This window comes from Bactrocera oleae, chromosome 4 (genome assembly GCF_042242935.1).
Source record: "Bactrocera oleae isolate idBacOlea1 chromosome 4, idBacOlea1, whole genome shotgun sequence".
Lineage (NCBI taxonomy): Eukaryota > Metazoa > Arthropoda > Insecta > Diptera > Tephritidae > Bactrocera > Bactrocera oleae.
The window spans coordinates 36,932,780-36,957,288 of NC_091538.1; the positions used below are offsets into that span (position 1 = coordinate 36,932,780).

General features: G+C 36.0%; 2 protein-coding genes across 4 annotated transcripts in view; one reads left to right on the top strand and one right to left on the bottom strand.

Annotated features, from left to right (window-relative positions):
* Nucleotides 1-21,306, bottom strand: part of LOC106624217 (uncharacterized) — a 64,910-nt gene extending 43,604 nt beyond the window's left edge. For 2 of the 3 annotated variants that reach the window (XM_070107851.1, XM_070107849.1), the window contains exons 1-2: nucleotides 20,627-21,306; nucleotides 1,224-2,045 (exon numbers count right to left, since the gene is read on the bottom strand). In XM_070107851.1, the coding sequence (XP_069963952.1) occupies nucleotides 1,224-1,901 (678 nt within the window). In that variant the 5' untranslated portion in view covers nucleotides 1,902-2,045; nucleotides 20,627-21,306. The remainder of the gene's footprint in view (nucleotides 1-1,223; nucleotides 2,046-20,626) is intronic. The other variant, XM_070107850.1, reaches the window with a different exon arrangement.
* Nucleotides 4,247-9,242, top strand: LOC118682328 (uncharacterized). Its single transcript, XM_036370721.2, has 3 exons — nucleotides 4,247-5,094; nucleotides 5,424-6,837; nucleotides 8,883-9,242. Exons 1-3 carry the CDS (start codon nucleotides 4,247-4,249, stop codon nucleotides 9,240-9,242), a joined length of 2,622 nt encoding a protein of 873 aa, XP_036226614.2.
* Nucleotides 21,307-24,509: the final 3,203 nt, after the last annotated feature.

The window sequence follows — 24,509 nt, forward strand, 5'->3', positions numbered from 1 at the left end:
ATTTGCCATCGAAGTAGCACTATTTATTAAAGAAGCATGCTGCATGTATACAGATAAGTCCGAATGGGGTGGTACATAAGACAGGGTTAAATAAATAAAGCAACTATTAACATAAACTCTAATACATTTAAATTCAAATGGGTCGGTTCCTGGAACAAAAACATCTTCAGATGGGATAGAGGAATGTACGGCAAATAGAACACCTTCACCGATTCTGTTTAGTCGATCACATCTAAATATTTGAAATTCGCTATTTAAAATCTCATTATCAAAAATGTGAGGTTTTAACCATGTTTCTGTAAGTCCAATTATATGGAAATTAAAATTGGAACTGTTTATTACAAGTCGGTTAATTTTGTATTAAGACCTCTAACATTTTGATAATAAATGCTTAGCGAATTTTTACCAATCATTTTTTTAGATCGGTGGTTGCTTTTGGTAATTTAGAAATGTTTTCCTCAGTTTGACTTCTAAATTTAGGCTTAAATTCGCGTACAAAAGCCCCAGGTGGCCAGAATGAACTACATATCTAAGATCTTTTTGAATGTTTCAAGAGATACGTCTATTTTAAACGATGATATACTTCTATCATAATTGAAGTTAAATTTACGGATATTGATATCATCAATTTTTAAACGTGACGAAATGTAAGACTTAATGTCCTCCACCAAGGTATCTTTGGCAAGTCTAGAAATAAATATAGACTTTTTAAGTGGAATAACTATCAAATTTTTAATAGATGTTACTAAGTTATTAGGGGGAGCCTCTGGAATTGTTAGATACTTATTACTATTAGATAGAGCTTTTGGAGAATTGAGCTCTTGATTTTAATTAATATAGTTACTTTTGTCTGTTTTAGAAGGGTCACGATCTCTTGAATTCATATTATAAATAATTTGGTATATTTATGTGTGACTACTTTTATTAAAAGTAGTTAAGTTATGTTTAAAAGACGGAAAAAATCAGGACAAGCTAAATTAATTTGCTTTTTTATATAAGATAATCATTTAGCGCAGAAATATAAGTTACGAATGTATCTGCTCCTATTGAAATTATTGATTAAGTGTGGCTAATCCCAAAACTCCCAAGCATACCTAAGTTAAATTTTAAGGACGAGAAGAATTATATCTGCACACAAACGCATTAATTCGAATCGTAATTATAGCGTGTTTTTATTCTGCCAATATAGTAACAAATAATTAACAAGAAGTTCTTTAACGTACCTCAATTTCTAACGAGTCCTTCAAATTATTTTTACAGCTCCGCTTCTCGATCACTTCATTGTTGAGTGCAGCAATTGCATCTGCTTTACTAACCTCGAAGCTTGGGCTTAAAGCATCCGTTGCTGGTCGATCTGTTGTAACCGAAATTTTCGTGTAAAGGGATTCATATGAAGGCGGCTCTGTTGAATTGTTCAATGGGGCCCTAGATTTGTTTAAGTTAGGAATGGAGCCATAATAAGAATATGAAAACCGGAAACTGTGATCTCTCAATGAGTCCGTAATCTTATGATGTGAGCTAATTATTATAGAATTGCATTCATGACTACCACTTGCACTATTGTTGTTCATATTCTTGTAAAGAATATGGGAAAAAGGCACATAAGGTGTTGATTGCATGGTGTTAGCTACATTTTCTGGCAATGATGATTTGGTGATCGCAACAGGCGGGCACAATTGGTATTTTCCACGTTCGTACGTACTGGTTTGTGGTTCATATGCAGTTCCATGATCATAGGTGCTATAAGATTTACGTAGTCGATTTGCTTGATCCCGTCGATCATCTTCATCCGAGGAACTATCGGTCCATGAACGTTCGTATGGCGTCCATAGCATAGATGAGAGCGCCTCCTCGGCGTCAGGTGGTCTTCGTTGATGCGGAAAAGTTCGATCTGTGCTCATAATGTCGTCGCTTTAGATGAATAAAATATTTGCTTTCAAATAGCATTTCATTGATGGAGATTGCTGTTTTAAGTAACAGGGACTATTTTTTATGTTCCTGGGTTATCAACTGTAGATAACTACAGAAACACTCTATCGTAAAACCTATAAGTACATAAAAAATACACATTATTACAATAATGTATATATATTTTTTGTATACTCGTAATATCCAGTTTTATTTAGAATCTGTATAGTTATTAAGATGACAATAACTAACTTTACTGGTAGAACCATGATGTTGAAATACAATAAAAAATATCTTACATAAATGATGGTGAGATCAATCAAAAGAGGAGATCTAATGGATGATATATGTACATATTTTTAGTCTCCTAAATTGTCGACATTTATCCAGCAGTTCACACTACTATTACCAGCAGATCACAAGGACGTTATCATGGTTTTCGAGGAAATTAATGACTACTAAATTATTCTATAGTTTCTTTTACAGTGAGCATTTTTAAGTCTTGATGAACTTTATTTTAAAAGAATCAAATAACTTTAAAATTTGAATCAGCTGAGCTTCCTCAGATTGGAACTCCATACAAGCAGATCGGCCTGAGTATTGCCTTATATATGAGTAGCTTGTTCTTTAGACTGAGGCGGGACTTTGACTTTAGGAGTCAGTACTTCTGCGCAAACATTAATCTGAGCTGGGCTCTCTTGATTTTCACGTAATCGTTTTGCTTGATCCCGTCGATCATCTTTATCCGAGGAACTATCGGTCCATGAACGTTCGTATGGCGTCCATAGCATAGATGAGAGCGCCTCCTTGACGTCAGGTGGTCTTCGTTGATGCGGAAAAGTTCGTTCTGTGATCATAATGTCGTCGCTTTAGATAAATGAAATATTTGTTTTTGGACCTCATTAGTTTTGTTATAAATAAAGCATGTTATTTTGCATTGTGTCATATTTTCTGCTTTAAATACAAAATGTATAATAATAACGTGAATTAGGTATGAGATATTTTGATGATACTCAAAAAAAATGTTATTTGCTTTTGTATTGTTTTTTTGCGTAATACAGTACAAAAGAAAGACTATAATTATATGGTCTAATTATTACAAATATACTCTGAAGGTATGGGATAGTTTGAAAGACCGTTGGGTTTGAGGCGTTCAACTTGTGTTGGTGATCCATCTCTAGAAGTTAACATTGCTACTTCTGCATTCCAATGTTTTAGCATTAGAATGGCTTGATGTGCTGAAAATGTTTAATATTTCTGTGTTTATCGAGATTACGCTCTATATCAGCATTTCTACAATACTAAGGCGCTTTAACAATTAGTCTTAGTGTTTTGTTTTGGAATTGTTGGGTGACTGTCTTTTTACTTGCGTTAGCACATCTCTACAGTCGTGCAGCATAGCTCTATATCGGTCTAAGTACTTGTTTATAGATTATTAGCTTGTTTTCCATATATAAGATATGAACTCTGCACCGTAGCTTAGTGCCACGGGTCATTCCTAAATATTTAACAGAGTAATAGTCTGAAAGATTGTTGTTAACGATTCATCATAAGTTCCATTAACTTGAGAGATTTATGCTATACAATTTGGCAGCACTATTCTCTAGGTGCAATCTGGCATCATCATTATCAGCTGACGCACTTTAGGTTCGGCATTTCTACCGTTGTTTGGGTCAGACCATTGTGAAGCACACAAGAACAACAGGAATCACCATTATCAGGTGATGCGTTTGGCTTTGGCATATCATACCATTCTACAGTTGTTTAGTCAGGCCATTTTGCCGTATACAATAACAACTTTGTTATTTTTGTCAGTTCTCTTACATACTAATTTTCTATATAAGCATAAGTTAAGCATAAGATTGAGTTCAGTTGTTTGTCAATGGAATTGGATGGTACTTGGAGCGTACCAAATAAATAGTGGAAATAACGATAATAATAAAATAATCAAATCGTGTTTTATTGTACTGCAATCCGCCATTAGAACATTGAGTGTTTAGTGCATTCCTAAACATTTTTGGTGCCTCCTGTGAGGTGATATATACCAATCACAGTGTTAAGTGAATTTTGGAGTAATATGTCGGCATTAAACTTGCGTACATAAGCGCGCACCTCTATTTTGCGCATCTGGACGCAAGTTCAAGCGGAAAACTACCATCCAGACTGTGTCGAAGGTGAACAGCTCTTGGGTAGTGCCCGACAGCATTTCTCCCGTTTTATGGACAACCATTTTGCACTCGTTTCCAGCGCACATGGAGGCGAGTTGACAGAGCATGACGATTTGCTCGCTTCAACGGAGGAGATTTTCAACAACATTTGCATCAAATTAAAACGTAAAATGTCATCATCAGTCGAGATCCCCAACCAGGAGTACAGTCAGGCTCCAGACATGCGGTTGGATCCCGTTTCTATTCCAAGCTTTGACGGACAGCCGTCAAACTGGTTAGCGTTCAAGGATATGTTTGAGACACTAGTTCACAACAGAAGTGACTTACAACCCACCTATAAACTGGGAAAACTGCGACAGTATGTGAAGGCAGAAAATGTTCCATTAGTAGGTGGCTTGTACACAGGTGGGTATGAAGAAGTTTGGGCTGAATTGAAACAACGTTATGACAACCCCCGTACTCTTTCGGAGCACCATGTTCAGTATCTACTAGACTTGCCGACCCATCCACCAGAATCTCGAGCTACGCTACTAAATTTTGTAGATACTGTTCGTAATGCCTTTAGAGCGCTCGAAATGATGAATGTGCCAGTAAAACAATGGGATGCTATAGCCGTACCACTGCTATTACCCAAACTACCGGTTGTGACCCGAACCGAGTGGGGAATGAGCCTAAAATCCAAAGACATCCCGAAGATGGAAGACGTTATAATGTTCGTGGAACGGCGTGCAGCTAACCTGCCGACATCTTCGCCCATTACTCCACAGTTTTCAAGCGGACGCACATCAAGTCGTGTCGTGAAGACGCATCTGGCTATAAATTCTGGAAAAATTACTAATCCATTAGCAGCACCTGACAGGGCAACTAATTGCCCATCTTGTAATGAATTTCATCGCATTACGAAATGCCAAAAGTTTCGTAATCTTCAACTGGATGAACGCTGGAATCTGGTGAAACAGGCATCATTATGTTTCAATTGCCTCAAGGCCGGTCATCGTAATCGTGACTGTCCATCTGGGTTGTGTCTCAACTGCCAGCAGAAACACAATACTCTCCTATGTAGCAGGCCCCAGCAGAGAAGCGTTGAAGGCACTTCTACCAGATATACTCCTGGACCGGCGGCTACAGCGTCATTGGTGGCGCCCAAGGTACTTCCCCGACAACAATGACAAAGGAGCGACGTCCAGTCATTCCTCTTGCAGGGTGACCGGACTATACTCTTAGCAACGGCAAACGTGCTTCCTGCTGATTGGAAAGGTCATTTAAGGGAATGTCGCGCACTTTGTGATATTGGTTCTCAGGTGAGCTTCATTTGCGAATCATTAGTAACTGTTTGAATCTTCCTAGAAGCCCGTACGAGTGTCAAGTCGAAGGTATTGATCAAAGTCTTTCAACCCGTACAAAAGGCATTGTGCGAGTTAGTATGCGGTCCCGTGCGGATGAAAAGTTCAAGATCAGTTTTAATGCGTACATCATTGATTCAATCACGTCTATGACTCCTGCCACTACTATAGACATCAGGACCAGTCATCATTTAAATGGTCTTCATTTGGCAGATCCGGCGTTCGGTATACCAGGTCAAGTAGAACTACTTATTGGCGCAGATATTTGGCCTGCCCTAGTATTAAACGATGTTGTTGTCGGTTCTCATAACGAACCATGCGCATTACACACTCGTCTCGAATGGGTAGTGCTTGGTCCAGTAGCACCGAACGAGTCGAAACCAGTCTTACTTTCCTCTCTTGTGGACGTTCAAGATGATTCTACCACCGATAAACTTCTACGAAAATTTTGGGAAATCGAAGAACCTTCTGATAACACCAAGGCAGAGGTGGACAAATGTGAAGAGATTTTCGCCAGAACGGTTACGCGACTTCCAAATGGTCAGTATATTGTACAGATCCCGTTTCGATCTGATGCACCTGCCCTTGGAAACTCACATCCGGCGGCACTTCGACAATTTTTGAAACTAGAGCGGATATTGGCAAACGACTACGCACTGAGGGAGAAATACGTGGAATTCATGAGGGAATACATCAAGTTGGGACACATGGAGGCGATAGATGGTTCTCCAGATGGCATGGGAAGCTGTTATTACATCCCTCACCATGCTGTTACGACTAAATTCAGAGTAGTGTTTAACGCATCGTGTAAAACAACCAACGGCGTATCTCTTAACGATACGCAACTAAGTGGACCCCAGCTACAGGAAAACCTGGTTGACATACTTCATCGATTTCGGCGGTATTCAGTTGCTCTCACAGCTGATATCAGAAAGATGTTCCGACAAGTAATGGTTGATTCACGGCATCGAAAATGGCAACAGATACTTTGGAGGGAGTGCCCTAATGAACTCTTGCGTACCTATCAACTTTCTACAGTGACGTACGGTATGGCAAGCAGTCCTTTTAATGCTATTAGAACATTGAGGCAGTGTGCCTATGATAATTGGGAAGTGATCGCTGACGTCAGCCGGGCAGCCGCAGCACGGGACAGCATCCTTCATAGCTTTTATGTCGATGATTATTTGGAAAGTGTTCACACGACAGAACTGGCCATCAACCGGGCAAGCGACGTTGATGCCATTCTTCAACAAGGTAAATTTGAATTAGATAAGTGGAACTCCAACTGCGTCCAGACCCTGGAAGGAATCAGTGGCTCTAAGGCGTCTGCATCGGAGATAAATTTTAGCGATTCCAGCACAACGGTATTGGGCCTACACTGGAATCCTATTACTGATACCTTATTTTTCAAGGTTAAGGTATGTAACTTTGACACAATTCCTACTAAACGGATTGTTTTGAGTGATATTGCAAGGTTGTATGATCCATTGGGGATGCTGGCACCAGTTGTCGTGACGGCCAAGATATTTGTTCAAAATCTATGGTTGGCGAAGTTAAGTTGGGATACGCCTCTCCCATCTGATCTTCGTGAGACTTGGATGAAATACCGGAACAGTCTACAGGGTCTTGAAAATATCAAAATACCACGATGGCTGGGAATCAAGGAAAATTCTGTATCGACGCTGCATGGGTTTTGCGATGCGAGTACCAAAGCTTACGCAGCAGTTATTTACTTGCGCAATACCAGTGCTGACGGAGCATGCCATACATCCTTGATTGCCGCAAAAACAAGAGTTGCCCCATTGAAGGAAATGACGATCCCTCGTCTAGAGCTTTCTGCAGCTCAACTACTGGTTACAACTATGAACAAAATACGTCGTGCTTTGCAGTTTGAGGATGCTGCTTACACATTATGGAGCGACTCGACAATTGTTCTCCATTGGATTCGGCGACAACCCTCTTCATTGAAACAGTATGTAGCGAATAGGATAGCTTTCATACAATCAAAATCGGATATAAACGCGTGGCGACACATTCGATCAGAATACAACCCCGCCGACTGCGCGAGCCGCGGAATTACACCGGTCGCTATCAAGGGGAATGAACTCTGGTGGAAGGGACCACCTCTCATCCACGCGGTTAATGAATCGTCATCACCGTTACCAAGTCTCACGACTGAAGAAAACCAATTTTTGATTGGAGAAAGCCGACCGTTTAGGGTGCATCTTGGCCTTGGCATTGGGAATGGTTTATTGATGACATCCTTTCGAACATATCGAATACCTTTGGTAGCAAGGTTTAGCCGTTTGAATGCCTTACTTAATACAACTGCGCGAATTCGTCGAATTATGCCGGCATTTAGGAGTCAGAGATCAAATGAGTTGATTACTGCTGAAGAGAAGGAGTGGGCACTGATCACGCATATTCGTCAAAGTCAAGGTTATATGTATCATTCTGAAATTAAAGCACTCAAATCCCGTTCCAGCATCGACTCGTCCAGTAAATTGCTTCCATTAAATCCGATTTTGGATGAAGAAGGCATACTCCGCGTAGGAGGTCGGTTGACAAACTCGGAATTACCGTATGAGCAAAAACATCCAATCATTCTTGCTTATACTTGCCCACTAGCAAAACTCCTCGTAGCTGATGCTCACAAGTGCTGTCTCCATGGTGGGATACAGGAAATGCTGCAATACTTGCGCATGCGATTTTGGATTCTCCATGCACGTCGGATTGTAAAGTCATATCTACATCAGTGTGTCGTATGCCGTCGACACTCCCGGATAACGCATCAGCAACAGATGTCGTCACTTCCGAAATCACGCGTTATGGTTGCCCCACCGTTTACCCATACCAGGTTGGACTATTGCGGTCCATTCAACGTTCGTCATGGAGGAAAGCGATCCACTACCATGACTAAAACATACGGCGCAATTTTCATTTGTATGGCTACAAAGGCCGTACATATCGAACTTGCGGAAGATTTGTCAAGTCAGGCGTTTATCGATGTGTTTGATCGCTTCATAAGCCGACGCGGCATATGTTCGGTTCTTTATAGCGACAATAGAACGCAATTTGTAGGTGCTAGTCGGGTTATGAATCAAGACCTACAAAGTTGGAGAAATATATACGCAACTCAGTATATAGCATCTTCCGGAACGCAATGGAAATTCATCACTCCAGCCGCACCCCATCATGGAGGTCTTTGGGAGGCAGCTGTACGTTCAGCAAAAAACATCTCTATCGCACAATTGGTCGCCAAATCTTACGCTTCAATCAACTAAGTACTCTACTAGTTAGGATTGAAGCCTGTTTGAATTCCAGGCCTCTCGTTCCTCTTCACGATGATCCCAGTGGGAGTTACGCTCTCACACCTGGCGACTTTCTCATTGGTCGACCGCTCAATTCGAGACCAGAACCACCTGTTGTGGATGTTCCAAAAAATCGTCTTTTATATTCTCAGCAATTACAACAAATGTTCGAACACTTCTGGAAGCGTTGGAACTATGAATATTTATCCACCCTTCAAGCGCGCCGCAAGTGGGAAAGTCGACGTCAGAATCTACAAGAAGGAGATGTAGTACTGATTTTAAACGAGAATCTACCCCCTACGCATTGGCGCATTGGACGCATCACGGAAGTTCACCCAGGCAGTGACGGATTGGTACGAATAGTAACTGTTGAATATAACAGTGACAAACGTACAACTGAAGGACTTTTTGTAAAACACTACTGCCAACGTCCAGTGCAAAAGATTTGCCGTCTTATTGACCCAAATCAAGAAGTTCTGAACCTAGAAGGTTCAGCCGGGGAGGAATGTTAACGATTCATCATAAGTTCCATTAACTTGAGAGATTTATGCTATACAATTTGGCAGCACCATTCTCTAGGTGCAATCTGGCATCATCATTATCAGCTGATGCACTTTAGGTTCGGCATTTCTACCGTTGTTTGGGTCAGACCATTGTGAAGCACACAAGAACAACAGGAATCACCATTATCAGGTGATGCGTTTGGCTTTGGCATATCATACCATTCTACAGTTGTTTAGTCAGGCCATTTTGCCGTATACAATAACAACTTTGTTATTTTTGTCAGTTCTCTTACATACTAATTTTCTATATAAGCATAAGTTAAGCATAAGATTGAGTTCAGTTGTTTGTCAAAGGAATTGGATGGTACTTGGAGCGTACCAAATAAATAGTGGAAATAACGATAATAATAAAATAATCAAATCGTGTTTTATTGTAATGCAATCCGCCATTAGAACATTGAGTGTTTAGTGCATTCCTAAACAATTATGGTTGCCTGATGGTGAACCCGTCGAGAATGCATAACTTCCGGTTGACTGCGGTGCTTTATAGAGTTCTCTGCCTTTTGTAGTTGTAAGCCTTGAACCCGAATGAGGATTTTCTGGCGTTAAAGTCTCCATCCATTAATAATTATATATATTGGGTGTATGCATCAATTCGTGCGGTTTTTTATCGAAAATTAAGACTTTATTGTGAACAAATTGTTATACATTTAATGTTCAAAGTATTGCCCATCGGAAGCTACGATGTTTGCCCATCTTTCTGGTAGTTTATGAATCCCATCCCAAAAGAACTTCTCCGGCTTGGAGGTCAAGAAAGAATCGAGCCAATTTCTGATACCCTGTTCTGAAGGGAAGCGTACCCCGGTGAGGGCATTCTGCATTGATCTGAACAAGTGGTAATCGGAAGGTACTATGTATGGGCTATAAGGCGGGTGAGGTAGAACTTCCCACCCACAGTTTTCCAAATATTTTTTAACTGGCCTTGCAACATGTGGCCGAGCGTTGTCATGATATTTATGTTTGTTTATTAATTTTGGATACAGCTTGGTAACTGTATTTGATTTCTTGGACGACTATGCTCAGATATAAATAAGAGTGAACTTTTAACTTCTATTCACTGTTGTAGCTTAAAACTTATTAGTTGCAATTACTTCTTCCTGAAAATGTTTAATTGAACTTTTAATGATTATTGCATTTCGCCACGAGTAGAATTACTTGGATGAATTGTATGGTAGGATTCCTAGTTTTAAATTTTAAAATAGTTTTGTGACGTTAATGTGTCTCTGATATCATGCATAATCAAGATTTTCCGAGTTCAATATAATTTCTATTCCATATTTATGTTTTATCGGCCCATTCGAGTTTCATACTTGTAGTAGATATTTTTCAACCTTGCATACGCGATTTCGCAAGTAGTTCGTCTAGCTTTTAGAGTTTCTGTAAGATCTGTACTGAAATGCTATTACCGGATATTTTATCATTACTATTAGTTTTTAAAACACGAGCAAAATAGGTTTCAGCAATAGATTTAGGAAATTTTTGTTAATAAGTTAATATTCAGTATTTTTAGTTTTGAAATCTACATGACCTTCTTCCTTATTACACCATAACATTTTTATGGCCGATTATTTTAGCCCGTATTTTCTATAACTCTTTTGTGACAAGGCACTTTCCACCATACATAGTGCATTACATTTATTTTCTTTTATGGTATAGCAATTTTTACTTGTTTTATATATAATTATGGACCGTAAATGAACTCCAATTCAACCACGCATATGCGACACCTAATTCAAAAATTATGCATTGCGGCTTGAAGGGGTGAAATCGGGATTGCCTCAATTAACTATTCAATAGACTTTTTAAATTCAGTCAAATTTCTGGGTTTTGTTTTGTACACCTCTTGCTTGACATAACCCCAATTTTGCTTGTTTACAATTCTGTTTAGAACAAAATGGGTCTCATCAGACATAAACAGGCAATTTATCAAGTTATTTTTGTTGTCAAGTTGGCCGAATTTCAATAATTTTTTGACGAAATTCCAGGCGAATAGGCAAATCTAGAGGGTTTAACCGGTTTGTTATTTGAACTTTGTATGGAAACAGATTTAAGTCATCATGAATTATCCATGGTAATGACAGTCTGTTAATTCCATGTTGCGCCGATAAGTTGCGGCTCGAAACTCTTGGATTTGCCTGAATTGACGATGAAACAGCCGCGATTTTTTCTTGAACAAGAACATACGGATCTCGATGGAATGGTCTTCTTGCGATACTTCAAGATTTGGCAAATATGTTTACCAATCTCATAATAGTCCCTTTACTCGGGGGGAGTGCCGCCAAAATCACGTCTGAATTCCAATTGGACGGAAATGACGGCCTGCAAAGTATGTTATCGCTGCACTATCCAAACCCTCTTTTCGATATCCCATGCATTAATTTTTAAAAAACATAAATAATAACCTGCCAAAAAAAAAAACTAAGTCGATTACTCACACTGAAAAAAGTTATTACGTTTTGTTTTGTAGCACGATTCGTGAGCCACCCCGTACTATAGTTTTACGTGTACCCAAACTAACTCTAGCCAATTTGCAGTGTTTGCTTTGTGGTATAATTTTAGGTAGTTTTGCCAAATCAATACAAATAATTCGATTTAGAATAGTTTTAGTGTCGTAAATCTTTTTTATATTATCCAAGGGATCAAAAGTTATCAAAAACTTCAAGGGGAGTTTTAATTTTCCATTGAATATCTCGTTCTTTCATATTATTAATAATATTATAGATATAAGATCGTGTTTGCTCATTCATGCTAGAAAAGGCTTTTGATATACTTTGCATTCTTCTTCGGAGAAAGTGTAGATTTTGTAACATTATTTAAAACTTTAACGGTAAAATCATATTTTGTTTGAGATGTCGCAAAAGTATACAGTTGCTGATAATTACTGTAAATTTATTCGTATTTTTCGAAGTTTCAGATTTTAGAGTATTTACTAGTTTTCCACTTATCATTAAATAGTGAAAAATGTACAACCTTAAAATTGATATTTTCTTATTTTTCCATTTTTGTCACGGATATCTGTCAGCCTCGTAAATTTTTTTGAACACTTCCATAGCTCGGATGGCTTGATGCTATTTCGCAAACACAAAGGAAAATTAATAAGCGAATTCAAGAGGAAAATGTGATGCGATGTGCGAAATAAGGCATTACTGTATTTGCATATTTCGCGATAATAGTTAAAAAGATCTCTTTAGACCAAGAAAAATATATTACATTAGTATTGAAAAAGTTTAATCTTAATGCAAGTCGTCCTGTTAGAAGTCCTATGGATACTAATTTAAAATTATTGAAGTCACCTAAAACTAAAAAAGAAGTAACGGGAAAAGTAAATCAATTTCTAGGTAGTTACATTCGAATTGGAGTGTTGTATTATACAAATAATAAAGTTCATTGTTTTCTAATGTATGTTTTCGAGATAATTTTTATAACTTAATATAATCTCTATGCAAAGACACTTTATGACAGAAAGGTCTAAAGGGATCAAATAAGACTAAGTATATTTTGAAGATTGAAAAAACAAACTTATTTGGAATATGTGCCAAAATTTAATCGAAGAACGCAAACTTTTATGTCTGAACTCATGGACAATACTAAACATAGCAAAGCTAACGCTTATCTTCATGGTACAATAACAACCAAAAACTACATTTACCACGGACCAAAGAACCGGATAGCTAATATGGTCAATGAATATATAGCAGACATCGACTTTTTTGTAAGATCTCTGTCAAGTTTCATACACAGTACATTATAACGTAAATATTAGTAATCTAATTCAATGTCGCAATCAAACAAAATTTATAAAATTTTATGTACACTGCCGATTGGCGTTTCTTTCTAATAAATAAATAAATAAAATAAATAAATAAATAAATACATATTGTCGTTAAATTCCTTCAATTGAACTAGTTTTATACGAGTGTTAATACATATATATTTCCTTTAAAAATCCTTGTGCAATGTATGAAATTTTATACTTGCGAACTATGAAATCGAATACCATTTTTCAGTTGCTTGCATTACAACTTTAGCTGGTCTAATGACCCGAGATATTTATTTCTAAATTATTTGTATAACTACAAAAACTGTCTCTATTAAAGTTTTATTTTCCAAGACAATAATAAAGACATATTTGCAAAGACGATGGGCCAGCAGTACCAATAAATTTAAAGAAACTTGTTCACAAGTGAATAAACTTGAAAACTTTTAAGACACCCGAAAGGCGGAATAAAAAAATATTTAAGTGGAGTGTACGCAGCGAAGCGTTTTCGCTGCTTTTATTTCACCGAACATGGTGAACTAAGACCTCCCTTCAGACTGTGGAGGACGGTGCTGTTAGGCACTCACTGCATGGACAAGTTTTATTTAACCTTTTGCTCCAAAGTTAGATGTGTGAATTTCACCAATATCACAAATTTCGATTAAACCATTTAAAAATTTACGACAATCGCATGCGAAAAATTAACTAAAACGCATAATATCATATATGTTCATCACATAGTTCTCGAGTTATATTTATATTAAACGCAATATTAAGCTCTTGTTCCAAGCTTACATTGAGTTCAATCTGTACCCTATGGCAAAGGAACTTAATAAAACAGAACGCTTGCATAAATCTTTAAATTTTGAAAACAATACTTTGGGTTGTGATATCTGAGATATTTTATTCAGTATGGTCTAAACCATCTGTTCATTTCAGATTAAGATTTAAATTTCAATCGGTTATTCGAGAGGTTTTATGTGCCTTAATAATTATATTATATATTAAGATTCCGTATTTTATGCACATCATTTTTAATTTTAATACATTCTGAACCGATTTCTTTATTCTTAAAGCCTCCAAGTTTTTCTTTAATCACCTTATATTTTGTTATCATTTCTATATAGATCTTTAGTTCTACAGGCTACATATATTGTTACCTCCTAGCATACGAACTTAATAACCGAAAAAATTATATTTCCTATGACTTATCTTCTCCAACTGCTTTAAACCGTCTGCAAAGTAAGCCTTTGTGACGTTAATAACCTCCTCATTTGGCATTGACCCTTTTTCACTTATTTGCTTTGGATTGGCCCAATAATTGGACATAGTTGAGACCTCATAGTTATGACCTACACTGTCTTTTAAGGTTTCTGCTATCTCAGCTATATTGCATCTGTAATCGATGGTTTGAGATTCCATACTTTTATAACGACTTATATTCCATATGTAAATTGATGTGTGAAGCCTTGAATTATTAAGAATTGTAATGAGGTAATGTTCAATTTTTCAGAATTATTTACGCATTAGATAACTACTACTTAATATGTCATTGGGCGGATTCCAAGTCAAATAACATGGTCCAATTTCTCTTGAACTCCACCATCATTTTACAAGTTATTATGTAAGAGTATTGGTTGGTATTTTATCCTTAAGCGCTAAGTTATCTTGCCAACTTATGTATTTTCGTTCACGAGAATAAATATGTACATAAGTATGAACAAATATATAAACATTTTGTGTTTATGTTACCATAGAGTCGACAAATAGTCTCTGTGGATTGGCAATGAACAACAGCGGTTTTGTAGCCGCAACCACCAAGTTTACATTACTACATATATGTTCTAGGTTGTGTCAAAAAAAATAATGCCTTCAGATTATTCTTATTGTAACGGGAAGGTCATTCGCTTTACAAGCTATCTAATGTTTTCTTATTATCAGAAAGAGAAGAAAAATTCATTTCTCGCTTTCAACTACTTGAAAAATATCTCGTTTCGAATGCTCTACAAAATGGTCTCTTACGATTTTTTCGTAAACCTTACCGATCAAAAGATATTAACGGTTTGATTATTTTAAGGTAAATATTTTTTTCTTCTTATAAATTTTATAATTCAATAAAAAAAAAATCATTTTAATTTGCAAAACTCATATTTTTGGTGGAAATTTACTGCTCCATTTTGTAGAGCATTCAATTTCCTAAAGTGAGATATGAATTTTTCTATCTAATAATAAAAAAAAATAGAAGACTCTAAGGCCGAGGACCTTCCCGTTACAATTAAGAGCTCATACAGTGCACGCATTTCGTGCCGACTGACAAGGTTGGCTATTATTTACCGTTACTGTAAAAATTGCTATTGTGCTTTAAACTAACTGCGAATCTAAATAATTACTTACGTATATTTTGTATAGTATTTTTTTAATTATTATCATTAAGAAATAAATGCGTGAAATCGGGTAACAACCCCGCTCACTCCCCATATAACGGTACTTTTAAAAACTAATAAAAGCGCAATAAATCAAGCACTAAACACGCCAGAGACATTAAATTTTATCTCTTGGATGGTATGAGATGACTTTATAGGAACCGTGTTCAAAATTCGATAGTGGGCTGGGCACCGCCCACTTTTGGGTGAAAACCGATATCTTGGGATCTGCTTAACTGATTTCAACCAAATGCGGTATAAAATATTCTTCTCATATTTCTATGTTATAGTGTGAAAATGGGCCATATAACGCCATTTTAAATTCCATCTTATTCTTTTACTTTCACTATACAAATCAAGCAACAATGATTGTAACGGGGTAAAGCTTTGTGTGAATAATGCGTTTAAAGTATGCCACCTTCTTACCTAAAATTGTTTAAATCGAACCAAAACTTCAAGCCCCTAGGTACTTAATATGTGGGCCCCAGTGCCTTTAGTTGAATTCTTACCGAAAATATCGCTCAATGTGTAAGATATATAATTGAAATTCATATAACATGAAACTCTCGATATTAGTATGTTTTTTTATCAAAAATTGGTTGAATCGGATCAATACCTCATATAGCCCTCATATACCTAATATAAAGATTTTTGAACTTCCGGGTGACTTTATACCGCATATACCGGCCAATATGTGAGTTATCTCAATGAAAATGAGAGGACGTGTTTTACTCAAAACAAGGTATCTTTGTGCCTTAAATGGATCAAATCTGGTGAAAATTTTACCTAGCCCAAATGTAATTAATATCAAGATTTTCGCACATTCGTCTGACTCCATATGGTTGATGATGGTATGTGAGGTACCTTAATGAAACAGTGGGAGCCTTGTATTAGTTTGTGGTATGTTAGTAGCATGTAGTTTTGGCGAATATTGATAAAATCGGGGGAATAATATTCTCTACTTCCATATACTACCTATAATACTTTTCGTTATTCTAACCAGTTCTATGCCGAATATGTCGGTCAGTGAGTATTAATATTTTTTTTCTCAAACGAGTATACCATTTGACTTTGCGAGAGTATAAAATGTTCGGTTACATCCGAACTTAGCCTTTCCTTACTTGTTTAAGAATTGTTTTCTTACACTCTTTAGAGCTTGTGTTAATTATAGCCAGTAGATGACCGTGTTAAACGTTCTTTTGAGTTCACATGCAAAAGCAATTCCGTTAGAGTTCCTAAAAACGTGTACTAAAATTCAGCAGAATAATTATGTATCAATACAATATCAAAATACACCTGAGTATTAATAATCATTCCGATATCTTAAAAAGGGATGAACAAAATGACAACACAGAGAAACGCCATAAAAAATCTCTCACATTTGAGCACTTTAAAAGGCTGCTTAATGTATCGGGATTAACAATTTATGCTATACAAAAGCAAATACATATGTATACAAGTGTATTTTGAAATCGTAAAATTCAAAAGCATTGGGTTTGTACATACATACATACATAAGTATGTATATAGCGCAAGTAGCGAAGAGGTCACAGTTCTAAAATTTGTGTCAATATTATTGATTGAATAGACGTTATGTTTATGCGAAGGCAAATAACTTCCACTTTCACTTCCACTGTCAGAAGGGAATGGAAGGAAAGATATTTAAAGCCGAGGCAGTGAGTATATTTATAGAGTTCATGTGACATATGTACATAATTCTATGATACTTATTTTAAAATGGGTAATTAGAATTGTACACAAATATGTGAATAGTTTTAAATGGTAAAACTGTCTGTTGGGTTATTGCTATTGTAGCTCCGTGCTTTAAAACGAAAAGAGTCAGGATTACACATGCATACTCACACACTTATAATGTCATGCACATTAAAACTATAATCGTTGTAATTTTGTAAATTTAGAATTGTAATATTATAACAAAAAGTCAACTTACACCCAATTACACATCTATAGTTACCATTTGTCAACAAATTACCAAATTGAACTTTACGGGAGAATATAGTCTGCCTATCGCAGCCAATTGTGTATATTATTTAATACTATCAACTCTTATTATAATAAGTAGAAGTGTTAAAATCAAGAAACTGCTCAAAAGCAGTTGTCTACATTATATATATGTTGCTTGAAGACCCGACCACGCGCTTCTGTGGTTAAGGTATATATTAAATTATATTATTAAAAACTATTCAATATAGTAAATGGTTTTTATGAATATAGACGAAAACGTTATAGGCGGTACAGTACTATTGGAATACGTGACAACAAGACCATTTTTCCATTAAATCTTCCAGTCATAATTGTTGCTTTAATAAAATTTCCTATAATATATATATATATATATAATTTTTAATTTTGTTTTACGGACGCTTCTAACGGAATAATTTATCCAAATTAATCTTCAAAAAAATCGTTCCTCTGTAAACACTTTATGGATTTTTTCAAGTAATATTTACTGTAACATTTTTTTTGCGAAATTCTTTTTAACAATTTCCATAGGCTATTTATTTAGTATGATTAATATAATATTAGGTCAAGTAAAAAGTTCGGGTTTTTATTGATTTTTCAAAAGATGATAACTTTGTGTACATTTGTTCGATTTAAGACAAATGTGACCCGTTTTGTTCGTAAACTTGTTACCAACGAGATTCCAACTTCATTATACCCCTCTCGTATAAGGGTGCGTCCCTATTGGCAAAAAACTCGGAGAGCCAATTTTCACAGGCCTCTCTGGGCCTTGGACAGGAAAGTATGGTAATCACTTGGTGCCAGATCCGGACTATAAGGCGGGTGCATTAGGACCTCCCATCCGAGCTCCCGGAGCTTCTGGCGCGTCACCAAAGACGTGTGTGGCCTGGCGTTGTCCTGATGGAACACAATTCGGCCGTATTGATCAAAGAAGGCCTCTTCTGGATGAGTGATGCCTTCAAGCGGTGCAGTTGTTGACAGTAGAGGGCCGAATTGAGCGTTTGGCAATAGGGGAGCAGCTCGTAGTAGATGACTCCTTGCCAATCTCTCCAAACACACAGCAAAACCTTCCTGGCCGTCAATCCGGTCTTGGCCACCGTCTGGGCCGCTTGTCGTAAGTGACCCATTTTTGATCGCCAGTCACAATCCGCTTCAGAAACGGGTCGATTTTGTTGCGATTCTGCAGCGATTTGCAGATGGAAATTCGGTCCGTCATGTTTTTTTGCGTTAGTTCGTGTGGCATCCAAACATCGAGCTTCTTTTGGAATCCAAGGTTATGCAAATGGTTCCAAACGGTTTCCTGGCTTATCTTTAGTTCCTCAATAAATAAATAAGTGCTCACGTGACGGTCTGTTTCCACTATTTCCATGATTTTATCGCAATTTTCGACGACCGGAACGGAACCTAGCAAACCACTTTTGTGCTACACGTTCGTTTACAGTATCGGGCCCATAAACTAAATTAATTTTTTCAGCCGATAACGCCATCTCTTAGGTAAAAACCGAACGAACTTTTTTACTTGACCTAATATTTATACTTGGAATAATTGTGTTTAACCGCTGCGTTCTTGAAGACTGATAGTTACCAAATAAATTGTAAGATTCTTTCAAATTGTGAATATTAATCAATTGTTAGTTTACATCTAAAACAATCTAGACAACCTAACTAATATTAATGTTAAACTAAGTTATTAGCTGAGAAAAGCTAAATGATTAGTGTGGCACCAAATTAAAAGACATTTTTTAAAACAGCAAAATTTGGATTAGAAAGTTAAATAACAATTACTCGTAATTCGATTGGAATTATTATTGTTTCATAGACTCCAAGGCCTAGGGACTAGACTGGAATTTGTTAGTTGAAACGGGCACACGATTCAGGAAGTTTGAGGAAGCCAATAGCCAATAGAATAGTTTGATGTTCGAATCAGATTTTTTATTGATTTTTGGCATCTTAGGAATCAATGGTTCATCGCTAATAGATTTTGAATTGTGTGCTTATTTTTACTGGTTAGTTAAAAATATGAGTTTGGATTTAAATACGTGTAAGAGTTATACATTTTATGACAACAAATTTAGATATCAATAAATGGCAAGATTTAAGAAAACCTTCATGTAGCTTCCTTATTTTTATTCTTTCTTTGAGCTCTGGTGTTACGTTAGGATTCAATCCTTTCTTACATCAACAAGATAAAATAAACTTAAGTTGCCCTCGCTGCCCAAGTCTGACCTGAAATAACAAGATGAATATGTCTACATGTGTATACATATGTCTACAATGTATGGTATACATTCATCGTATGTTACACACCTGCTAATCTGATGGTGGGTTCAAATATTTGTTGTTTGTTTTGTTTTTTAGGTTTATTTAATTTTAGGAAGTTTTGCAGATACATATGTTTTTGTTTTGTTTCGTTTAACCAATTTTTCGATTTTTTCATAAAAATATTTCACACTTCACCTGAAGATACTTTTAATACCTTCAATACCTTACTAACTAACTAATATATGCTAATGTTTTGATTCACAATTAAAAAACAACAACTGAATTTGAGTAGCGTGACAGTTGAGCATGATGTAAAGAATACTATGTAAGTATACTTATTTAAACCGCTTTGTCGTTAAGTACAAAAAACCTTGGTCTCTAACGTCTCTGAAAATTTATACACATTAGGTGAGTATATGATATCTGTGAGACATGTACCTTTAGACATTTCTTTCTAGTAAATTATTTAAGATTTACATGTGATTTTCATAAGACTATGCGTCTAACTTCATTTCTAAAAACTTCAGAACGAAATGACCTATAACAAACTATTTCAACTGAACACCTAGATCACCGTTTCATGTAGCTCGACATATATTTATATACATACGCATACATACATATATGTATATGTATCTCGGTTCTGATTACCTTATTGTGCAATAAGTTAGCAAATGAATTAAATTTAAAAAATTTAATTATATTATTAACTTAATCGTAAATTTAATAACTAATCTTTGCAATTTTCTTTTCAACAACCCGAGAGAACGTTAATGTAAGTTTGCTTTCCGACAAAATCTTTCGAATAATGTGCTCATGGAGCTTGTCATGTATGGGGAGATCGAACAATCGGTACGCCTTTATAGGGCATCCCACAGATAAGATCTATTGACGACAGCGGTACCTACCTACTGATGGAATAAAATTCCTAATGTTTAGCTACCGCTTGGAAACATTGTCTCGTATTGCGTAAATCTGCCGTTGCAATTCGAAGTGAACACATCAGTGATATTGTTACTTTTTCCACCATGCGCCTACAAGCGTTGACGTTCCGTTTTATCCGTTGACACACATGTATTTGAAGTTCAGTATGTGTACGGTTCTAATTGATATGTTAATTTGGAAAAATTTCCGCGAGCGAATACGGGAAATGCATCGAATGCAGACGTCACTAACACACGAACACCTGCGGCTGGTCACGATGGTCGCTGAAGTGGAAGCTGAGTGAGTGTGACTGGACACTTTCAGAGATAATCATATTATGCGAAGCACTTTCAGCTTTGAACTTGAACTGTGTCCGTGCTACGAAAACAGCACACAGCGCTCTCGGCAACTAAAATCACTTCGCTTTGCCAACGACGACAACTTGAATAAAGCAACCTAACCGCACACACAAAATATTTGAACACTTGGACACTCATGCACACATATACCTTTAGGCCGGAAAATTCTGGTACGACGAGGCTGTTTCTACACATTTGATACTCAGCGGTATTCACACAACAAATACATACACTGGTGCAATTAACGGCGAAAACATCAAACACGATTAACCGTATCCTCCCAACTATGAACAACGTATCCTTCGAGAAACGAAACTGAACTGAATCGGTGGTTTATAAGCTTGTTATGCGATGGGTCCTTAGTCGACATTTTCACCATTTTCAACACAATTGTCTCATCATTGCTATGTTGAGTGTGCGCTTTCAAAAATTTTTGATTTCGCTTCGGGAGATGAGAGTATTACTATTAGGTAATATATGATGGTCGCCGACAATATTTTGTCCACGCTTCCTATCGTTGAAAAGCTGAATGCATCGTTAGTTGAGAATTTATCCGCCGTGACAAGGCATCATCCAGTTATTTTATGTTCCGAATTAAGATGCAGTTGAAAATAATAAATCACACAAATTTTGCGAAGAGTACTTTAAATTTAGTAAATTATTTATTTAAGGTATTTAAGGTATTATTATCCCTGATAAGAGTAATTATGGTTACAATGTTTAAATATGCCTACATATGGGCATGTGTGCGTCTATAAAGATTTAAAATGAAAAACTTTTGAACTATTGCTCTTTTCTACTTTATGCTCATATGTACATATATCTTTACAAATATTTAAATATTACCGGTCACAATTTGAGTTATGAAAAATTTGAATAGTAACTAAGTTCATATTTTTATGAGAGATGTTGGATTTCAGTTTTCGTACGGTAAATATTGTATTGAAAATAATTTAGGATATTCTTGCCAAATTCAACACTTTTGAGGAAAACTTAGTTTTTCCGTGTTTGAGAACTAAAAGCAATAAGAAATACATGAGGAAGCCAATAAATTATCACTTTAATGCAGCCTCTTCTTATGGCAGTTTCCCTTGATCTGATCTGCACTTCCAATTTTCTATTCGTTAAGCCATAGTGTTACAGTTCCTTAGTTAATAAAATTTTAAAAATAAAAAATAAACTGCACCCTTAACCTGTGCAATTCATATAGCAGCTCTATGTTTAACTAAGACTGACAACGTAACCGGCCAATGTTTTGCATCTAACGGAAATAGTTTTTTCTAGCCACGTTGTTTGATATAAACCTTGATTTTATAAGCCTTAACAACCTTAAGGTTACTTTATAAAAAAAACTTGTATGAAGATTTTTCAGATTGGACCACTATAGTTATATGCTATACCAACTGACCGATCAACATTAAGTTCTTCTATGGAAACTTTTTTTATTTGTGAAGAGTATTACAGAGAACGTTAACGTTTTTTCTTGTTTACTCGGTATTTTGTTTCTTTTTAAGCAAAAATTACCATCTCTTTACCAAAGGATCAACGCTTCCAACTTCAGGAGCTGAAATGAATTTAGGCACAAATCAACCAAAATGGGCAGAAAATAGAAAAAGAGCAAACAAAGTAAAGTTGCGCATTGCAAACATTGAGTTCGAACACAATTCCAATTACAACAAAGGATAGGTAGAAACAGAAGTTGCGCAAAATAGCTTGTGTGGGTGGCGATGGTTATGAACGTAAGTATGTAGAGAAGAATTCAGGACTCGTAAAATAAATCATGAAGGAAAAGGTAAAATTGAAAGCGGAATTGACAGCCATTATTCGCAAAAAGAAATATGTTTATGCAACATTGGATGGAATTGACGTGCCACAGGTCTCCTGGGAAGACATGTCAAAAACAGCCCGTTACAAAATAACAGAAAAATAAATATTTCAAGTAACATCTACAAACAAAAAACTTTCTTATACAGGTATTCGTAGGTACATACAGAGGGAAAGAGAGAGTTACCTCGTAGCAAAATGAACAAGTGACAAACTACATTATGTTTGAGTCAGATAACTACTACTTATTTCTGCACTTGTCAAAAAAATACAAAAAAAATACTCCAATTATGGCCCTAAACTGTAACATAAAAGGTTAGAAGTGAAAATAAAGTCGCAAATGTAGTGAAAGACTTTCTTTGTTAATAACTATCAGTTTGGAATACACAAATAGGGTCGTAGATCATATATTTTTTTTCGTGTAGAATACAGTTGTAGACCCCAATGATTTCCACACTCATGAAATACACAATGATTTTATATCGGAAGAAGGCAGATTTGATGCCCACTTTTTCCTACTTAATAGTTAGTATGTGAACATATTACACGGGTCAACACGAAATTTGACCTCGACTTGAAAGTGTAAAATTTCTTTAGTTTAGGTCACAAATACACGAAAAAAAAATATGACCTTTAAAAGTTTGCTTTTGTGGTCAGGAAACTAATTAAACGAATTTTCTCAAAATCTGTGGTTTTAATGTTCATCTTCTTTTGTGAAAAACGTTGAAAATGTCTCATGCCTAGTTCGCTGATCTGTTATATTAACATCATCAAGCAAATTTCACTGTTTTAACAGAGAGCCTAAAAGCTCTGCTTTATTTTTTGGTAAATTAAAATCTCTTATTATGTCATCATAATCTTCTGTAGTAATAAGATTTGGTTGTTCTGAGGTAGGTAAAAAATCTTTATCGGAATTACTTTTATATGAACTCAGAGAGGAGTTACTTTTTTGAGATAGATTCTTTGGTGGCACAGGCACTGGTCGAGTCAGGTCATGTGAAATTGAAGCAGACGAAGATGCAAGGTCAGGATATTCGACAGGTTTTGCATTTTTTCTTCTACGTCGTTTACTCGTTAATACTCGTTGTTAATAATACAAAAGTAGCAATCATGGACATGGTTCCTTTGTTCACGCCAAATTCTTGGTGTCGCAAACTTCATAGACCTTTTTTCACCTCGATACCAGCCTAAACTATAGAATTTAAATCAATTTCTATTACAGTAGATTCGCCGCTCAATTAAAAATCGCTCACCTTCCAAACATCTTTTACAATAACCACAAGCAACATGGTGGCGTTTTTGTGTCTAAATAATCGAAAAATCATAGTATAAAGTTTAGGACAAACAACAATTATTTTTTTGTTGACCCGTGTTATCAGGCATAATGTGGTAGACTTTTGACATAAGTTTCTAAAATTGTTAAAAGTAATAAGATGGTTTCGATTTTTCATTTTATTTTTTATTTCTTTCAAGGTTAATCAATAATTTATAATTCAATAGTAGAAATTTGATAACTGAAGGCAACTCATAATAAAATAAAATTTAAAGATCTATAAAAATCAGTTGTTATTAGGTCAATAACTTAGTAAAAATGCTTTGAACTCTTATAGAGTTTTTAAATCACTCATGATCAAGGAAAATAACATGTGGTCGTAGACAATTTGATAGTGTTATATTCCATGAG